Source organism: Hoplias malabaricus, chromosome 5 (genome assembly GCF_029633855.1).
Source record: "Hoplias malabaricus isolate fHopMal1 chromosome 5, fHopMal1.hap1, whole genome shotgun sequence".
In the NCBI taxonomy this organism is placed as follows: Eukaryota; Metazoa; Chordata; class Actinopteri; order Characiformes; family Erythrinidae; genus Hoplias; species Hoplias malabaricus.
The window spans coordinates 26,189,546-26,209,899 of NC_089804.1; the positions used below are offsets into that span (position 1 = coordinate 26,189,546).

General features: G+C 38.5%; 1 protein-coding gene and 1 long non-coding RNA gene across 7 annotated transcripts in view; one reads left to right on the forward strand and one right to left on the reverse strand.

Moving 5' to 3' along the window:
• The window catches only part of LOC136696974 (transcription factor SOX-13-like), a 32,160-nt gene extending 21,099 nt beyond the window's left edge, over positions 1-11,061 (reverse strand). For 2 of the 6 annotated variants that reach the window (XM_066671804.1, XM_066671803.1), the window contains exon 1: positions 356-475. In XM_066671804.1, coding sequence (XP_066527901.1) covers positions 356-462 — 107 coding nt within the window. In that variant the 5' untranslated portion in view covers positions 463-475. Of the gene's footprint in view, positions 1-355; positions 476-7,214; positions 7,348-10,741 lie in introns of those variants that run through there. The other 4 variants (XM_066671807.1, XM_066671806.1, XM_066671808.1 and 1 more) reach the window with 4 other exon arrangements.
• On the forward strand, positions 10,673-20,254 carry LOC136696977 (uncharacterized). The gene is made up of 3 exons (XR_010802667.1): positions 10,673-10,842; positions 18,642-18,870; positions 19,678-20,254. It is a non-coding gene; the product is annotated as an uncharacterized lncRNA (long non-coding RNA).
• Positions 20,255-20,354: the final 100 nt, after the last annotated feature.

Consider the following 20,354-nt stretch of genomic DNA (forward strand, 5'->3'; position numbering starts at 1 on the left):
CTGACACTATGCCTCTAGCAAATAACACGAGGAACTGTTCTTGAGTCATAATTAGGTGCACTAGAAATTCACACGTTTAATAGAGCCAATAACAGACTGGAGCCAAAGAGCCTTCACTGACTTATACCAGGGTTTCCCTTAAGATGATGTTCTTATTTTGGCTTGCACTAAAAAGGAAGAAGAAAAAAAAAGAGCTAGGTTTACACACTTTTGAGCCCCTAAGCATGCAAGGCCAAGCATAAAGCCCAATCAGCTGTTGGAGCCCAGTAACTCCACCTGCTCACAAGTGCTCTCCAACTGGACAGTAATTCCAATTATTAGCCTTGACCCATGCAAAGTGTCTATGTCCACCAACCTCAAGAATCTGTGGTCAGCTCTCATAGCCCATGGCCTGTCTCTGGGATGCAGCGCTATTTGCCAGTGCTGGAAGGTGTTGGAGCAAGTCATGCTGAGATCAGGCATACGGTGAGCCCCCTCCAACTGCTGTGCGAAACAAAACAAAACAAAAAAAAAAACCGTGCGATCTCCTAGGTCTGGATAGGAGACAGCCCTCAGATTTTTTTTTTACGTCTGACTCTGTGCCTCTGCCTCGAATGCTCTGCAGGATGTGCCGAACTGTGGTCACAAAAGCGTGCCTTTAACCAAAGCAAACAGTGGCATTTGCATGAAGTGTTTCTGCTGATGTGACTGATGTGAATATTATTTGCAGATAGTTATCAAGCGCTACAACACAAATGGTATTTATTTCCAAGAAGGCGTAAATAGAGTGAATAGAAGTGAGAGCAATTTTTCGGTTTATCTCTGGTGATTGGGAGTTTCATCTCAGATTTAAAAAAGAAAACTCTCATTTACTCAGAGAGGCAGCGTACACAGCCCTTTAAACTTCTGGTGCAGAATCACAGTTTGGATATTAAGCAAATGTCTTTGGATGGAACGAACGAACGAATGAACGAACGAACAAAATACACACACGCGAAATAAATAAAACAAATGCAAAACTCTTTCAGGAAATAAGTCCCAGTTTACACTGTATAAGCTGTGTGAACATGAAAGATTAGTACAAACTATTTTTGCCTGTATAAACATATTAATTTGTCGTTAAACCCTTTGAGCAAATAAAATGTAAATGATTACAAACAATTATAGTAATTATTCACACAGTGATCTTCAAATCAAACACCGATGCCAGTAAAAGTGAGCAGTTGTTGTGTCAGTTATGATCAAAGCCCCTCTCACGTCACTTCAGCCTTCTCCGAATTTTTTTTTTATTCACCCTATCTTTTGTATACATGTGACAAATATAAGGCGGCCCATCTGAGCTAGTCTGTTCATCTAATCAATGCCATCTCTAACACATGTGAGCATGAAAATACATCACGTACTGCGAGGGAAGAAGGAAATCATCTCAGCATTATTTAACACTGATGCACAATGGGGGGCATTAGTGACTCTGCTTTAGACCATAATGGCCTTTTTTCATGGATTTTTCCACTTCCCTCCCAGGGACAGCCCCAAACGGTCCCCACCATACAGGTATGGGTGCTGTGTTTTGAATGAAGGAAGGAAAAAACAAATGCAAATCAACAAGGATCTGAGGGGGAGACAAAACCCAAAGACAGCTGCCTTGTGTGGAAAAATAAACAAATATCATTAATGCCGCCAGAAATATAAGAGGAATGGAAAGTATGTCTGTTCTCACAGCAATAAATAAATACATAAATGACTATACACTAATCTAAATTTTTCTTTCTTAATAATTTGAATCATATACAGTCCTACATATGGAAAAACAGGGCCAAAACTATATGTATATATATATAAAAATAAACAGCCAGACTGGACAAATATCATGCAGCATAGTTGTAAACTTATTTAAACTTTTTGTGCGATTAACCATTTGTTTGAAACAGAATAACAGTAATTACCAAGTATTTTTTTGACCTCTTTCCCAAATAAGCATCTACACCAAAGCCTTTCTTTCAATTGTCCATATTTTTGTCATCTTTTCCAAACAAAGCACTGATCAGATCTTTGGGTTCATGTTCTTTTGAGACCTCCTAAATAAGACATCTAAACAGGCAGATGACACAAGCGTGGTCTGGACAACACACACAGGGGTGGAGGAAAAGAAAAAAAGGAGGAAAAAAAAAAAAAAAGAGAGAGAGAAAGGGGGGGAGAAGAAAGGATTGTGGTGCTGCTGCTGGGTTTTTTTTCCCCCTCTTTCTCTCTCTTCCTTGTGCTTTTCAGAAACGCGAGGTTAAAAAGCAGACTCTTTTATCGTGGCTCTCCGGGCCTGAAACAGTCCAGTTATTGTGCCGCCGAGCGAAAGGCTAGTGTGGCATTTATCTGAGACACAAGAGGAGGGGGGGGAGTGAGAGGGTGAGGGGGGTGCTACTGAATGAGGGGAAGGCACAAACACACTCCGAATAAAGAAACATAACAAGAGAAGGGGAATAAAGGATGTTTGTGAAGGGCCCCTTTTCACGCAAAGAGAAAAAAAAAGGGGGGAAAAAAGCCTTACAAAACCAATCCTCCGCAACCACCCCTTCAGGCAAAGCACAGAAAAAGAGTAGATATTAAAAATGATGTATTCTATGGGAGGCACACTTTTATACCCAGTCTCGTATTAGATGCACTACTTTCGTATTGTGTGCGCAAGTTTTTTGTGTGATTGCGAGTGTGCTGGTGCATGCATGTAAGAACTGGGTGTTGCAGAAAAGCCCATAACATCAACACCACTACCTTCATAATACTCGACCCTTTGCCAGCGTGTCCTTGAACCGCAGGATAAACAGAGGGATCTTTAAGACAGAAAGGCCGTGCATCTGTGGCGTTGCCATGGAGACCAGGCCATCCTCTATTGTGCAGCAAAGAACACAACAGGTAATTCTAAGCAACTGCTGGTCCCAGGATTGAACCGCTGTAGAGTGTGGCAGGCAGGAGAAACACAAAAAGAGAGGTGGAGGATAAGCTCATAGTGCCTACCAATAACACAATCCTCACATAAGTTGCTGTGAAGAAGAATACGTATGTTTGCTGACCACTGAGAGGGCACAAGAGGCGATAAAGAGCCTAACAACTGTGAAAATAAAAAAGCTGCTTTCCCTTCCTCAGGCTGATTTTGCTAAGGCTAAATACTATTTGCTAATGTGAAAATATAAGCTAAAAGTTATACGCTAAATGTGAAATACCAGTTTCATAATAGCTAGCGTTAGTGATTTAACAATCATGGTAATCAATCACCCTCCATTAATTCAATTTCTGAAGAAATTCTGTAAAGAATGAATCCAAAAGCAGAAACTATTATAATAAATAATATGAACAACCTGTAACCATCATAAAACCAGTACTCAAAGCTTTTTAGCACAAGAAAGATGTGTTCCTCTCTCATTTCAGAAAAAAATCCAGGTGATTCTGTTCACTGTGAGAAAACAACTCAAACCAAGAAGCCGGAATGAGTGAAAGTGTGTCAAGAAGTCATTACTGAGAAAAAGAAACAAGTAAATCAGACAGGCTAGATGCTATTGTTTATGACTTATGAGAAGCAAAAACAAGTTTTGAAAAGAAATGAAGCTGTAATAAGAGGCTCAATAAATGCCGGTATATTATTACCTTTTGTGGCTTCAGTTAAATATAATAATTTTCTGTTTACATTTACAGTTTAAAGTTAATGTTATCACTGTTCAAGTTTTTTTTCCAAATAGAATCGAGGAAAGCCAATGTTTTGAAATGGAGAATTAAAAAAAATGAAAATTAACATTTTTTGACATGTCTGTGACAATATTCTATTTTATAAACAGCATATACACTTAGTTCTGTACTGTAGTTATTTATCAAGAACCAAACTCTGAACCTGACATGAGAGTTGTGATACATGCATCATTTGCAAGCTATATAAATGTCACATTCATTTGCAGATCTTTATTAAACATGTCTGGACATTGTACTGCTGGCTGGAACGGAGTAAGGCGAGCAGAGATACAATTCCTTGGAGAAGGTTTTTTTTTTTTTTTCCTTTTTAACTGTAGTGGTACCCAGAGGAAGAGAAGGTGAAGCCTTCACCTTTCAGGACATCCTGAGAACGGCGCGCTCCTTCCCCACCCCTCCACACCATATACTGCTCCAGCACGTGTTGGCCTCCTGCTACAAACAGGATACATGCTCTCTACAAGCCTGGACAGAGAGGCTGAGTTAAAGCAAGGGACTATAGAAAAAGAATAAAGGCCACTATAGAAGATTAGAAAGGGCTAAAAGGGGGGGGAGGAGAAAAGAAAAGAAAAAAACAGATAGATTAAGAACTAAAGGGTGGAAGGCAGATGATGCAAATCAACTGGTTTGACGACAAAATCCTTACAGTTGAGGAACAGGTTTATTCTTGTTGTGGCATTTATGTGACGAATATTATTGTGTATTATATTAATTTAGCTGGAAAGCAAAAGGCAGTTGATTGTTATATGTATGTGCATGTACATGTTATGTTCAAGGATGTTTTTCGGTACAAACTTGAAAAGTAAGAAAGGAGAAATGTAAGGCCAAATAGGAACATTGAAAAAGCACTGATAGCTTCTTACCTATTCCAACTCAAGTCTAAGAGATGAATGAAAATGAAACAAATGAGGATGTGTCAAGAAAGTGAGATATATTTATCTCGCCCTCTTGAAAATAAAAGTGCATCAGTAAAAAAAATTTACACGGAGAGGAAACATAAGCCGATTGGAAAAATTATTTTTGTAAGAAGGGGTGTGAAGTTTGCACTTCTTGACCACATCAATGAAGGAAAGGAATGTGTGAGAACATCTCAGCTGACGCACCCCAATCTTATTTTTTCATACACACACATAAATACATTCACGCACAGAAATTCTCCCCCCTACATCCTCAGTTCGCCCCCATCTATTAACTTCTAAGAAGGCACAGATATTATCTGATTATGAACTGCTAGACATCACTTTATAAAGTCTCATAACGTATTTCCTAAATAAAAGTGTAAGGAACGCAATCCGTAAGTAGGTAGTAACTACATTAATTTTCTATTTACACCATGCATGCCAATACATCCCCTAGAGAGCTGCCTCATAATTTCAAGCTTCAAAAAGTGCACAAGCATCCATAGCATTCCTGTTCCAGATATTTACAACCCCATTTAAATCCCAGATCATTTTACAACAATCCCATCCATGTAAACAAGGAGGTGTAATAATCATTTGCAGAACTTGCAGTTTTCCCCATCAGCACTGATGCACAGGCACAAATGAAGGAAGAAACTCAGCCCACACTTCTGCTCTATTTTACAATGATTTTTCACCCTTTCACTTGCTACACTCTAATGCTTACATGCTTCAATCACAGCTTCGGATGACTCAGTTGAGGCTGTCTAAGAAGCAACCAAACCAGTTATTTCTTATTCACTTAGAGTGTGATATTATGCCAGCATGGTACAATAATGGGCATGAACGTGTCAGTCGTAGAATCTTATTGATATGATGCAATACAATTTTGTAATAGAGTTTACAGGATACAAAAAATTATTTATTATTTCAGTCATCTGCCATCCCCATTAGAAAAATACAAATTGAACTCCCACATTATCTAAGTGAAGCCTATTGCATCTAACGATCTATGGTTCATTTGAACCAAATCATGAGGCTCTAGTGGTTTAGTAAGTTATCAAATAATACCAATGGTCTCTGTGTTCTCATATGAGATAGAGAGAGACATGCAAATCCTTGCGGTGATATTTCCATGGCGCATTCTTACTGAGTGAAAGCCTATGCTGTAGTAAAAGGACTGTTGTGAATTATTCAAGTTTGTAACAGGAATGAATGCACAAAAACTCCTTATATCAACAAAATGACATCCAAAAAAAAAACCATCTAAATCAGAATGATTCCCAAGTCTGTCTTCCTTATCTTATCTTTCCAAACAGTACTGTACATTGTGTACTATTTTGTAAGATGAAAAACAGTATATTTGTTTGCATATATGCTGTTAGACAAAATATAAACTTATGAAGCAGGTTATCTCTCCGCAATCGGCTACAGAGGTGTACTTTTCTACATATACCTCCTGAAAAAGGAACTGAGGCAACGGCAGTACAATTAAAATTAATTTTAACAAGATATATTCGCACTAAGCCAAATATGATTTAAGTGTCTATACTCCTATTTAATTATAACACAAAATAGAATATTTCAAATATATGAATACTGCTACTTTTAAATGTTTTTTGTCATATACTTTATCTTCTTTTAGTGCTATGAAACAATGATAGGGTAATAAAAAAAAAACACTATAATGCAACACTACAAATTAAATCTAACTACTAAGAATTCATTTAATGTGCAACATGCAGTCACGCAACACACCCAAATGAAAAAGGTCCTTCAGAGTCATGTTTTAGCTTGTATGCTGACTTTCACAAACCCTTGACATCACCTCTGCACACCTAAATAAACTAGAAAGCATGGGGCATGAGAAAAAATTAAATGCTGAGTAAATTGACCAGTCTTGCTTTCTTTATTTGGACTAAAATTTGTTTGGCGGTTGCAAGTGGAAGCCGTAATTCAAAGAGATCAGTTTCCTTTCATTCTTATTCTGGCAGATTTACAGCTTTAAGTAAATACGATGCAACATGACTTTACCCACTGCAAACTGCTTTACAATGTGTGTAGAAAAGTGTCAGTAGTTGTAAAAAATAATAATAATTTAAAAAAAAAAAAAAAAAAAAGAAAAAGAAAAACACCTTGGTTGAACTACTTAATTACAATCACACAACAAAGAAATGAATCATTGTAAGAAAATACATTTACCATTATTTTGCAAAATGTTCTTGCCATTGTCTGTAATTATAATAATAGTAATAATGTTTAATTATCTGAATTTGTTTACTCGTAATGTTTTTCTTTGTTTAGCAGGAATCAATGTTGGTTGGAAGGCTGTAGTTTGGTTAATAGGTTGCTATATAAAAACAGCATTGTTACAGTAAAACAAAACAGCTGATTATACTGAGCTAAATTACCATCAAAATATTTTAAAACCTGCCTGTTCTTGCAAAGCAACAATATATATTGTTCTCCTGAAAATAAAATCCTTTGGAGTCACAACCTTTAAATGGCCTCAAAAAAAACAAAGAAAATTACCAAAACAACCCGACAAGTGTTATAATGCAAATATTCATGAAGTCTGTCAGTAAACTGAAAGACTCCTAAGCTTACCTAATGCTGATACCTTTCTGCTGACAGGGAGACAATAGTGATGGTAGTTTGGCAGCTGCCTATTTGTTCACCTTTTCTGCAGCTACTCAATGAGCTCTATTCTTATGGCAGCCTGTCTGATTTCCGCTGTAGCTCTGCTTTCGTTTGACTCCACTGCGGAGAAACATAGTAGGTGGCAATGGAGAGTATTTGGGACATGTGGGTTGAAAAGTTTGACAGCACTTTCCAAACATTAATGAGGTAAAACATGCCCAAACCATATATTCCACCTATTTAAATTTAATTCAATTTAAAATGCAACTTCAGACAGCAAATTCTAATTTGGAGGACATTAATATTGCGGTTCATATTTTAAATCTTAAAGATTGTTTAAAAAAAACCCAAGCTGAAAACCCAAACATGGCTAAGCTGTTCAAATAGAACTATATATGTTTTAAGAGCATAAAACAGGAACAGGTTCTTAAAATCTAACTTGACACAATGACATACTATATGTTTACCAAGGCCTGATTACATTGAGGTCTTAAGTTCATACCTGAACATTTGAACAAAGGAAACACGGTAAAGGCATCTTTCAAAGGATTTGGTGGACAGCAACAATGTAAGAATGCATTAGACATTGTGTGTATTTTAAAGGCCAGCTTGTTTGATTTCACTGACAATGTGGCAGGCCTGAGGAAACACACTTCACACACCATTGTAGCTGCATTCTCATCGGACCTCCAGTTCAATAGGACACCAAAAACAATGTGAGTCTTAAAAGAGGTCAAAGTTTGAGTACAAGATAGAACACACTTTGGTTCACACTGTTGCCCTGTACAATTTATATTGAATTGAAGTGTGTTCCAAAAGGTACCATGCCCATCAAAATAGGTTGTTGGTCATCTGTTGATGTTAATAACAGTAGACAAAATTTCTGTAAAGTTTTAGTAACAAAGGTACTGCATACCATAACAAAAAAGTTGTGACTAAATCTGAACTAACATATGGATTTCCACTAAGTTACAATAACTTCGATTTTTAATTTTTTTTTTTTCACCTTACAGACTGCTTGACACCACAAAACATGCTTTGTCAGAGGTCTGTGTCAGGAAATCACCAGAAGGTTGGGTGCCAATAGTGCAAGCAGTTTTCACCTCAAGCACAGTATTGATTTGTTTTCAATATTCACAGCACAAACACATGAATAACATACCAAAGAGCCTGCCAGATAAAGACTGCAAAGCAATGATGGCCATTTCAAAATGCAGTACTTGTCCATTTTGAAGCAAACAGCAATAACTGCAAGAATGCATAGAAATTTAACAGCATGCTACACAGAGAATTCAACATTATGGCTCTTAAGAAAAACATTCACTGGCACATTGTGTTGCAGAGGTCAGTATCTATTAGCCAGTCACCAGCAAATGTGAGTGTATTCATCAGGTTGTACAGAATAGGCTGGAGAGTAATTGACATACTGCGAGAAGCTATGATCCTGTATTTCTTTCTCCTACCACACTAATCAGCTCTCCTGAACAATGTTGCTGAGGAACAATGGCGCAAAGAAGAAAGGGAGACTGAATAAAAGAAAGGGGGAAAAAAGGAGACATGGAAAGGCAGAAAGAAATAGACAGAAAAAAAGAAAGAAAATGGAACTAAAGAAAGGAGAGCAAGAAAAGGAGAGGACAAAAAAAGCAGAGATGTAGAGATGGAGGGGAGAAAAAGCACGAAAGAATGGCAGAGGGAAAGGTCAGGGACTCCCTGCTGACAGGCAGCTTTGTGCACAGTCAGCCACTGTGAAGCCAAACACTTGCAGCCACTTTGCCAACTTCCCCTTTAATGAGCCGTCAACATGCCCAGCCACAATGGCAGTGTGGGGCTCAGGTGCTGGAGGCTGGAGGCAAGCATCGCTCTCCAACACTGCAGAGCAAAAGGTGTCACCCATCAAACTGGACAAGATCACCTCAAACAATATCACCTCACATGCTATGGCTTCAGATAAATTACCTCTTACAGTGTGGCCTCTCCAAATCCAAGCATTCAAAACTGACTGAAAACTCAACCTCTTGATGTCTTGCTAAAGATGAATGATATTAAGTGATATTTAAGTGAGTTTCCATTGATGAAGCTGAGAACTGTTCTTTCTCAGTGCAATCACTTTCAGCAAAAATATAGACTTCTTAATCTATGTCAAGTTTAGTTTTGATTGGTCTACTTTTTTTATTTTAATTCTCAAGCACTCAGTCAACACTGTAGTTAAGCAAGTTTTTGTTATCCATCAAATCCATTAAACTACTGATGAGTGAAAGCAATAGTAGTGTGCCTACAAAGACAATATTACACAGCACTAACATTGTCAAATAATTTAACAAAACACATATACCATAACCTGAGAAACACTGGCCCTGATGACATAACATGGGGTTCTCTGTCCTGATTCTGATGCAAACATTCCTTCCACAGGCTGGGGTTATCCTATCTTAACTTAATGAAAGTTTCAGAAATGTGCAAAATCTTCTGCTGGGTGAATTAGGAGCAGGAAAAAGAAGCTAGAACATATTGTGTCCTGGGGCTCCATGACAGAAACAGAAAAAGGCTGTTTAAAATGGATTAGACCATAAAATGCTTTGCAACAACAGTTCTCAAAGTCTGTCAATGTGCTACTTCTGCAGTGAATGACGATGTTAAGTTCATCCATGGAATCTGACAGCCAGCTAAACAGCTCTCTGCAGGTGTGCAGTCCTTCACACTTTAACAAATCCTAAAACTGAGCGCCTTCATCTGATAGGCCACTCCATAAGCCTGCACCTTCCCCCAAGAAAATAATTTCTTAACACAGCCCTCATATTGAAAATGTTCTCTGCTTTCTACATGGTCTCACACGTCTTCAATGCCATTGCAAGCTAATTTTTTTCCTCACAAGGAATACAAAAGCTCACTGTTTTCTCAGGACAGGCTGTTAAATAAATAGTTAAACCATGTCATGCTTTTCAGGAATCAATTCTGTAGCCCATTTTTGAGAGTCAAGTTTTAAACTTATATAAGACTAGTCTTAAAGGGAATAAAAATTTTAACTAACTGATATTTTAAGTGTCGTACTGTTGCTGATTATGTTTTTAAAAGAGTGTTAATATATGCAAACTGTCAGCCCTTGAATTTGGTTCCCGCAGCATTACTCCAGTCTATGTAGCTGCCAAGTCTACGGAAAAACTCCCAAGGCGGTGCGGTAGAGGGTTTTGGGGGTGAAAAAGCAGGAAAACATCCCGCCAATACCCATTTTGACCAAAGAAATGAACATTAATACCGTAACATTATAAACTGGCTAACATTTCACATTTATTAAAACACTGGCTACAGTAAACAGTCCCATGAGCTAAAGCTAATGTTAACGTGTCTATAAATTTCACAAATGGTTAAGCTTTCCCAGTGTTTTACTCAGAATTAGTCTTAGTCAGGTAGAAGCTAACGTAGTAAAAGCCGACGCAGCCTATTTTAATCGTTTTCAAACTCAAGCTCTGAGTTTGAGTGTTGTTTTCTTCACTCACCACTTCAGTTTAAAAACTGTGAAGCCCAAACTTCAGAATCTGCTGGTTGTCAGGGAGACGGCAGCGGCTTTTCCCGCCGAGGCTGAAACGAAGATTTCTCAGTAAGTGACATACATCCAAAAGTCAGAGACAAGTAAACGTTACAAACACTAAACGACAAACACCGAATCCTCCCCGAGAGCTGTCCAGTCTCCTGAAACACATGGGAGTCACTTTCTGCCGTTTTGTTTCTCCACATTCTCGTCTCCTGCCATTCACCTCCCTCTTAAAGGGAAAGCACTTCGGAAAACCTGCTGGGAAGGGGCCAGCAACACGAGCAGCCTAGCAGGCGGCTAACTTTTAGCTTGTCAATTTAGGATTTATTCTTCATGATTCTTCTTTGATTCCCTCAACTAAAAACTGTTCTACAAGCTACATTCGTTTATTCACATCACGGTTTAGCATGCTTTACTAACTTTCTTATGGGAAAATTAAACATAGAAACGTAATATGGGGTGTCCTATATGTGTTGAGGTTTTTTATTTTTTGTTTTTTTTAGTGGCTGCTATGTTTTTAAAATTTAAACCCTCCCATACCCCTAAAACAAGCCACATTTTATATATCAGTTTATTCTTATGTTAACTTCAGACCATATATCTACTTGTCCTAAATGTGCTCTTAAGTGTGTTCCCTGTAAAGGATGTGTGCTGATTTTCATGTAGAAGATGTGTCATTTGACTAGAGGCATTCAAACTTTTGCATACAACTGCAAACAATGCTTTAACTTTAATTGCTTTATACTGCCGGCACCTCTACATAAGTGAGGAAGAAAACCAAAACAGGAACAGTGCTTTATTCAAACCAGCAAAAGCTGAAGTGCATTCTTTAATAAGTATTGTGTGTGATAATGGAATTAATCAGAGAGGATTCATTCTACTACAACAAGATATTTGTAGGTTTTTTCTTTCTCTTACAACAAAAAAAATAACAGTGGTGTACTGTGATTAAAGGGGCACTGTGGAGTGCTGAATGATACTGAGTGATTATTGGGTAAATCCTCAATTATAAATGCCCCCCCCCCCCCCCCTCCACTGCTGCCTCATTAGACTTTGAGCCTCTTTAGAGGCCCAGCACCACTTGCTGAGTCCTATTGCTCCTGCTTGGGACACAGGGATGACATCTGCATGCGGGTGGAAACTGACCAGAGTGAATTGTTCAGGTGAAGGGGCCAGTTACCCTTCAAAGTATTAGGGTCTGGGTTTGTGTTACGTCTCTCTCTCTCACTTTTTCCCTGACGGTCTGTGCATGGCTAGCCGCAGCCTCGCAGGGCCCGAAGTCTAAAGCCATTGTGCCATTTCTAATCCCCTCTGTTCCTGCCTTTGTGTGGCCGCCCAGCAGGAAGTGGGAGCTGGGCAGACAACAATTAACAAAAGAGCTGTGAGGAATACAATTAGCCATCAATAGGAAACCACAGGCCTTTGTGCCTGTTTCCATGGCAATGGTCGACAACCACTATTCCAGGATTACGGAAGCTTTTTCCCCCACTTCTTCACTCTGTCTCTCTCTCTTTTCTCTCTCCCTCTCACTCTCTGTCTCTCTCTCTCTCTCTCTCTCTCTCTCTCTCTTTTGCTTTTTTCCTGTCTTTCTTTCAACCTCTCCATCTCTTCTTTTCTCTTTCAGCCCCCTTTTTGCCCCTCTGTCCTTTCTCTCCAAGTCCATCTTTTCTCTCTGACTACTCTTTCTCCCTTTCTTTTCATGTCACTCTCTTGTCACTAAGCAACTCTCAGGGCTTATCCCGGCTGCTTGCAACCTTTGTTCGCCCCTGCGCTTTTCAGGTCTTCCACCTTTGTCTCTCCTGCTGGGTTGAGGTGAAGCTGACAACTTTTTTTTCCTTCTCTACCTCCCCCTCTTTTCTGCGTTTGTCTTTGGCCCCAAGGATTATTGAGCACTGGTGCTTTGTGAGACAGCGAACACTGCCACCCCGATACACTGCTACCGCCATTCTGACCACACTCTTAGGACTTCTCGGAAAAAGAGACCTTTATTGTCTGTTACAGTGTAGCCTTCACCCTTGCACACAGGCACACTTATCAAATGCAAGTATATATAGCAGAGAATAAAGTCCTGTCCAAAGCCACGGATCATGTGATACATTAGATACAGTTACACTCTAGAGTTGATACGTTTAGAGTAGAATGCTTGTAGAATAAGAAAATGGGTATATGATTAATGAAATTGATCTGGAAATTTGCCTATTTTTAGTTTTCAATGCATTTAAATATGCTTACGGATTATTTCATGATGAAGAGACCAGTCAACCTGTTATGTCCATATTAGGACCTATGAATATAAGCTGTTTTTTGAAAAATCATTTGTGTTTTATCAAATTCACCCGTCATAACCAATGTTAACGTGAATAGTCTGAAGTTTTTATGCTTACATATGATATACTGACATTTCAGTGCGCAAGAGTGTAAGGTAATTTGTGGTATGCATGTAGCATGATTCATATTTTGACTGGTAATTTAACTTGTGATTTAGAGGAATGAGTGACATTCAGGAGGAAAACGCACATATGACAAAATATATCATGTTTGGCGGAGTTTGTTTGTCACAGGGTGCAATGGAGGCAAAATTAGAAAAAAACTGACCCATCATTCTTATTATCTGCCTGTTACTGATAAAATCAGAGGTTTAAAAAACATATTACAGAATTCTTTAAAATAAAATCTTGTGACATTAGCATTTGTTAAATTTTCTGCTAAATATTCTCCTGTAATATTATTGCAGAGATATAATGCTTTGTTATTATACTAATCACATGAAGGTAATATATAAACATTTTAACATAGTGTCAACTACTTGAGCACCAGTTTATGAAAGCTTCCCCATTGCAGTGGCATTCACATATTTTAAGGCTATAACTGTGTTGAAGAAGCAATCAGGACAATGATACACATAAATGATTAGAGAAGTCAATATTAAAGATTTTCTTTAGCATTACTGTGTTGTGCGTGTGTTTAGGGTCTTATCTCACTTGACATCTAAACAGACTCTCAATTCCCTTCCTGTCTTAACCTACTAACTCATTATCATGAAATGTGTACACATATATATATATATATATATATATATATATATATATATATATATATATATATATATATATATATATATATATATATATATGACAAATACCATCTGTATGGATATTGTTAATTTATTAATATTACTAGATATGCATTAGTTTTTAACATAAAAAATAAAATCCTCCACTGATAATGACTTGGCAAGCAGTCGTGCTATGAGTAAGTACAAACAAATTTGGGGGATTCTTTTAAAAATGCAACAAAGTGTGATTTTCTTGAACTCTTATTTAACTGACAAAGGCAGAAAGAAACTTTTTCAGTGTTTTCATTTACCAGCTTTATTGTTTTTTTTTAAATATATGTCAATTTGGAACTCACTGCCTGCTACACACTCTCCGAAAAAAAAGTTTGAACGAGTAAAATTAGAATGAAATTTTATATCATTTTTAAAGTACACTTTCCAAAAAATGAACAAGTGAATAAAACAATAAAAAAATCTTCCACAGAAGGCTCAGTCTTTTCAAGCAAAGATGAGTTGTGGCTCATTGCTTTGTATCGAATTGTAAAAAGATGTCACAGTTTATATGTAACGGCACTGTTGTTGGGGAGGTATTTTTTAGGTTTTTAGAGTGAAAATGCTGTCATCTTGGTAAAAAATTTTTCTTGGAATTTTTGGAAGCATGAGAGTGTCAGGTCTGAATAAATAACAGTAGTAATAAATATATATGCCCCAATGACTTTTTAATAATGAGTGTGTTACAGTGACCAAATTTTATTATTTTTTTATTATTTTTTTATTATTGCACAATACCTTTGTTGTTCAGCTAAAACCTTGGAAATCTTTTCTCTGTGTTTCTCTCATTTTAAAAAATTTGAAGATTCTTTTAAAGAAATAAAGTTGATTTATTGCATATTACAAACGTTTCTAAACTTATAAAGTTAATAAATATTTTTGCATTTACAAATTTGAATATGTAATGTTCAATATATTTATATAATAAATAATATAAATGTTTAAAGGCATACAAATGCCAGAACTTTAAAATTTTTTCATTTTCTCTGTATTGCTAACACGTTTGCATTTCAACTAAACATTTTTTTATTTCCTCATATAAACAAGCTTTTACAGTCACATACAGATATATCCCAACAATTAAACAATGGCTTTTGTAGTGTCGAATTTGTTGAACGTATTCAAAGTTGACTACAGAATATACCTAGATACAAACTGCCAGTATTGTTACAACAGTATGTTTATGTGTTAATTCTACCATATATATTTATGAATCTAATTCGTGTAATTGGCAAGTTGCATAACGTTTGAAATCGACCTCAATTGGATAGCAAGCCACCCAAACTGCACCATCAGGCATACCTCTGTGGTGCAGAGAGAAAAAGCAGGGAAGTGATAGAAACCACAGTGAAATGACTGTTTTGCTTGGCTGTTGCAATTTTTTATTACACTTAAACCAATATAGACGTTCTGCCTATTTGAGCATTTCACAAAATAAACCCACATTGCCCTCACCTAACTGCAAATGCAGTGTGGAAAGTATAGAGAGCACGCAGACACTTAAACCACATTGGATATGGGTTGATAGAGAACAGCATACACGACAAATATTAGCTAAAAAAGAACATATCCGATAACATCGAGCACATTATTACTGAGAAACATTTGGAAGACCGCAACCTATTCCGATTTAACTTCCGCTGGCAAGAGCTAACAAGCGGGGTGCTTGCTGACTTGTGTGACCGTTTGTGGAAAATGCATGTAACAAATCTCGTCTCTCAAAGCAAACACACACCACAGAATTACATGAACTGGATCTGAACGGCCTAATTGAGGTCAGAACCAGATGCCAATGTACCAGTGGGTTGAGTGACATTAGAGACCTCAGATATTACATATTATTTGTCAGCGCTTTTATGCAATGTGGCCAAACAGGTTTACATCTTAAACACCTGTCAAAGCTTAACAAAACAAGAACTAGATCATAAAAAGGACGCATGTAGGCCTCATGCCCTATAATTAACTTTTTTCTTTTCACTTTTCACTTATAATACATTTTCACTTGTCCATATATAAGAAGTACACTGGAAAACAGTTGTGAATGAGTAATTTTCTAATCTAATGACAGTTGCTTCATATACAATGTCTTCCATCATAGTGTAGACCATCAAAGTGTTCTTTAAACGCACTTACTAAAGAAGCACTGCGTGATTGTTGTCAAGGCACAACGCACTGCACAGAGTGCACCATGTGTCAGGGAATCTGTACTAGGCTAGCTCTATTGAGGCTCCTGTCCATCCGAGACCACCCAAAAGCCTCTAGTGCAAATCAAATTCATGCAGCACTCAGAATGGACCATGTCTTCAACCAACGTTAAATGGGTCTGGGCAGTTCAGGTGACAAAGGCAAAGGTAGTCCTCCCCTCTCCCCATTCCCCCTTTGCCATGGATGCAGTTTGCTTGCAGCCACCCACAGTTTAGCGCATAGCGAAAAACAAACAGTAGCAAGAATAAAGGGCCAGCTCGCTGCAGGGGCTGAAGGGAATATTGGCGGTGCCCCACACAAAGCCGGCCCTGAAAATAGCCCCCCAGCACAATGCGACCTGCCACTCCGTGTATGAGATAATGTCTAATTGAAAACAGTGTGGCCATTGTGCTGCTGTCACCGGCCCCATTGTCCATGTCTCGCCCCCCCTCCTTTTTTTTCCATTGACGCGGCACGATTGTTCCCTGCCATTGTGGCTCTCGCATCCCTCTCTCCCTTTCTCTCTCTCCCTCTCTGTATTGTTATAATTTCATTACTCGTTTGTTTTTTGTTCCCCATCTCCTTTCGCTCCCCTGCAGATCTTTTGTTCGGAACATTTAGGCGCTCCGTACTGAATCGCCAGCTCTGTGTTTGAGTGCAAGTCTATTTTATGGACAAATAAACAGGAAACTAGTTATAGGGAGGTTAAAAATTGTCCTACTTCAGCCACACCGAGGGTGAGGAGTCATTTAGTCATTTGCATAGTGTAATAAATAGGGCTAATATTTGAGAAGGCCTACTTGAAGATTCATGTCAATAGGTGGACCCACATTTATGCTAACAAGAACATACAGGCCATATTGACTACAACGCCAAAGCAACTGTAGATAAACAGCTACAAAAACGGAACCACCTGTGCCATCGTCATCAATCAACTTGGCATTGAGTTCAAGCAAAGGCCCACATACCGTGTACGCAGTCTGCTTTACTTTTGTTTGGACCGTGAGAGATCACACACAGACTGGATTTTTACGACCCTATCCCTCATCGTCCACTTCTTAACACCCCTCGGACGATGCTAAAATGGTGCTGAAATGAAGGCATGCCTGGAACCCGTTCATTATTTGGCCAAACAAAGGACAGCCTGCCATGTGTACATTCTCACCTTCAGTTTGGCCCTGGCCCACGGCCCGCTTCTGAAACCACAAGTTTTAGCCAAAGAGTCCAACAATGAAAAATACTGCTCCGTTTCCTCGGGTGAACATTCAAACAAAAGGCCTTATCAGACCTGCATATTATTGTACGTGTTAATTGGAGAAATGTGAAGGTATTATGTGTTGCTGCTCCACTGTTAAAACAAGATAAGAAACAGACAGAGGTCACGACCTGCTTGGTCGGGGTGCTTTAGCTGGAAACAGATTATCACAAGCAATGTCTGTGGACACTATTTCCATTTTATATAGAACTTCTCTAGATAAAGAATTCAACAGCCAAATAAACAGTGATTCATTATAGTGTCTGATAATGCTATTAAAATGATGATGCTTCAAAAATGCTCAACTTGGATAAACTTAACAAATTACAGTTGCCAAAATAACAGATCTTTACTTATCAATATTGCATTGATATTGAGTTGTGAATGGTTTGAAACTATTTGAAAAGGTATATATTTTTTTCCTAGTCCGGCAACAACAGTCTCTAGGCTTCATGTCCCACTAGCAGAAAGTTGGCATTGGGCATCATGCCTCCATTGCATCTCACTTAATTTCATGTTTTTCTATGGAGATTAAACACGCTGTGCATGCACAATTTATCTGTTGTTTGCACAGAAAGTCAAAACATAAAATAAATTCCGTAGTTATAAAAGGTGATTACATCATATGGACATACAGTGTACAATCAGGAAAGTCATAAATTGTAATATGGAGTACACCCCAGGTATTTAGTTCCCTAAATGCGAAACAGGACCAAGGATTTTCGAGGAATTTGAAGTTTACATATCGAGAGCCTGCTGTGTGTGGGTGGTGAGATGTGAGCCGGACAGCCACCTGGCACTGAGGTAGGAGACAGGTCAGAGGGAGAGGCAGAACAAAGGCGCCGCTCATAACAATGGCTCCCACAGGAACAGGAAGGCCTCTGGGGGCTGGTGGGATAGCCATCTGACCTGAGCACTGTGTTTCCTACAGAAACACTAAGCCCAGAAGAGCACAGAGAGCTGGCTTGGCCACCAGAGGCTGGTCAGGGCACACACTTTCCCACAGTCTGCCCATGGACAGAAATAGGTTATGAAATACAGGTGTAAATCTGTCATCACATCAATTTATTTCAGTCACTATTCTTTAGAAATTCTTATAGTTAATGATTTAATTGGATTAGGTCAGAATGATTCAGGATCATTTTTACACAATGCTAAACATTGTACAGGTTCACATACAGAAATATGACTGGATGAAAATTTCACACCAGACAATATATAAAATACCACAATACTAAAGTAAATGCATATTTGTATGAAAAATAGTATAACTGAACATATAGTTTATGTATATAACATAGTCTGTTACTGCTTATCTAGTTTTGGATCGTGGTGGGTCTGGAGTCTGCCCAGAACATTGGCGGTCACCAGTCCTTTGCACGGCAATGAGGTTTTGAGTAGCCAATCCACCTACCAATGTGTTCTGGACTGATGGAGGAAACTGAGGCACCCAGAGGAAACCCATGTGGACACAGGGAGAACACACCAGCTCCTTATAGACAGTCACCTTAAGCGTGTTGAACCCACAACCCCAGGACCCTGTAGCAATGTGAGAGCAACACCACATGTTGCACCACCATGCCACCTTTGCAGAGCAAGACAACTTATTATTTCATACAAATATGGTAGAGTTCCTGCACTGGAGCCGTACAATCCTCATTTATAAAACATGTTGAACTCCAACACTAGAAAGCCAGAATTGGACACTTTTAATCAGATCAAACCGTTTGAGTATTTAACTGATGGCCAGACAGCGTACATTGGAAGTGGGAGCTGCTAAAAGCTGTGTTTTAATCTAATATTAAATGTACTTATTAATTTGTGTACAGGGATATGGAGGGCATATTCACATTACTATAATTTTTTGTACCTTTCTAAATAAGAATTAGAGTTTACTCACCTTTTTAGGCACACTGTTCTTTTTACATACTTAGTAATTAATTAAACCAAAACACAAACTGTGCCACAGCAGAGGAGCTATTGTCCCTATCAATCTGCAAGGTGGACCAACAAGCTAGGTGTGTCTAATAGAACGGACAGTGAATGGGCGTAGTCTGATGTTTCTCCTAGAAAACTATTAGATCATATGGAAAGAAAAAAGAAAACACTTCTCAGACATTTCTACTAAGAAATAGACCTCAGGAATCTCACACACCCGTCTCCTCATGAGTTTGACTGTAGAATTCATTAAAGTTTCACACCGAGCTCAGATTTACTAAGAAAATAACTGTTTGTCTGCAACTAAATTAAAGACAGGAACTCAACATTTTCTCATGTAACACTAAGAACCTTTTTCAATTTTGATGCTGTGAATTATCACTTTTATCATGTTTCTTTGGTGTGCTCTTTCCTTTAGGAGAACCACCATGATGTCTCCCGAACTCTATCAACGAGCACTTTCCTCTGAGTTGGGCTGAATTGAGTAGGCCTCCAGATTTTGATGAATGACATATGACCCACTAATAGTGAGTTATTCTATCAGAAAAGTCACAATATGCTCACCACCCGCACAGAGAGATAAAAAAATAAAGCCTGATGCAATAGACCTATCTCTGTGGTAAGAATCCACAGGCAGCTAGTGAGCGCTTGCGACTGCAGTTATGAAGTGACTGTCGCAGTGGGGTCTGGAGTCAGCAACTGACTTCCTCCCCTCAGCCCCCCACCCATACCCCAGAAGCTTCAAAGCTGCATCTGGCACTCCTGCTTTCCACGCAAACTTGCAAAAACATGGTGAAAGTGATTGAGATACCTGTTTCCTTCTCAGGTTGTCAGCGAGTTCATATCTATGAGGCTCCCCCACCACCTCCTGCCTCAGAGATAGAGCTTGATTATGGAGAACTATGGCATAACATACCCTCTCTGCTTTTGCTGACTTGTGGCTGTTTTCATATTGTTAGATTTTATCGTACTTCCCGTTGAGGAAGGCAGCTGTTATTAATAGGCTTTTTCGACTTGTCTTCTTTGCAATTGATTTCTCACCGATGTAAACAAAAAGGATCACAAAAGAATTCACATGTGCACAGCACCATCACA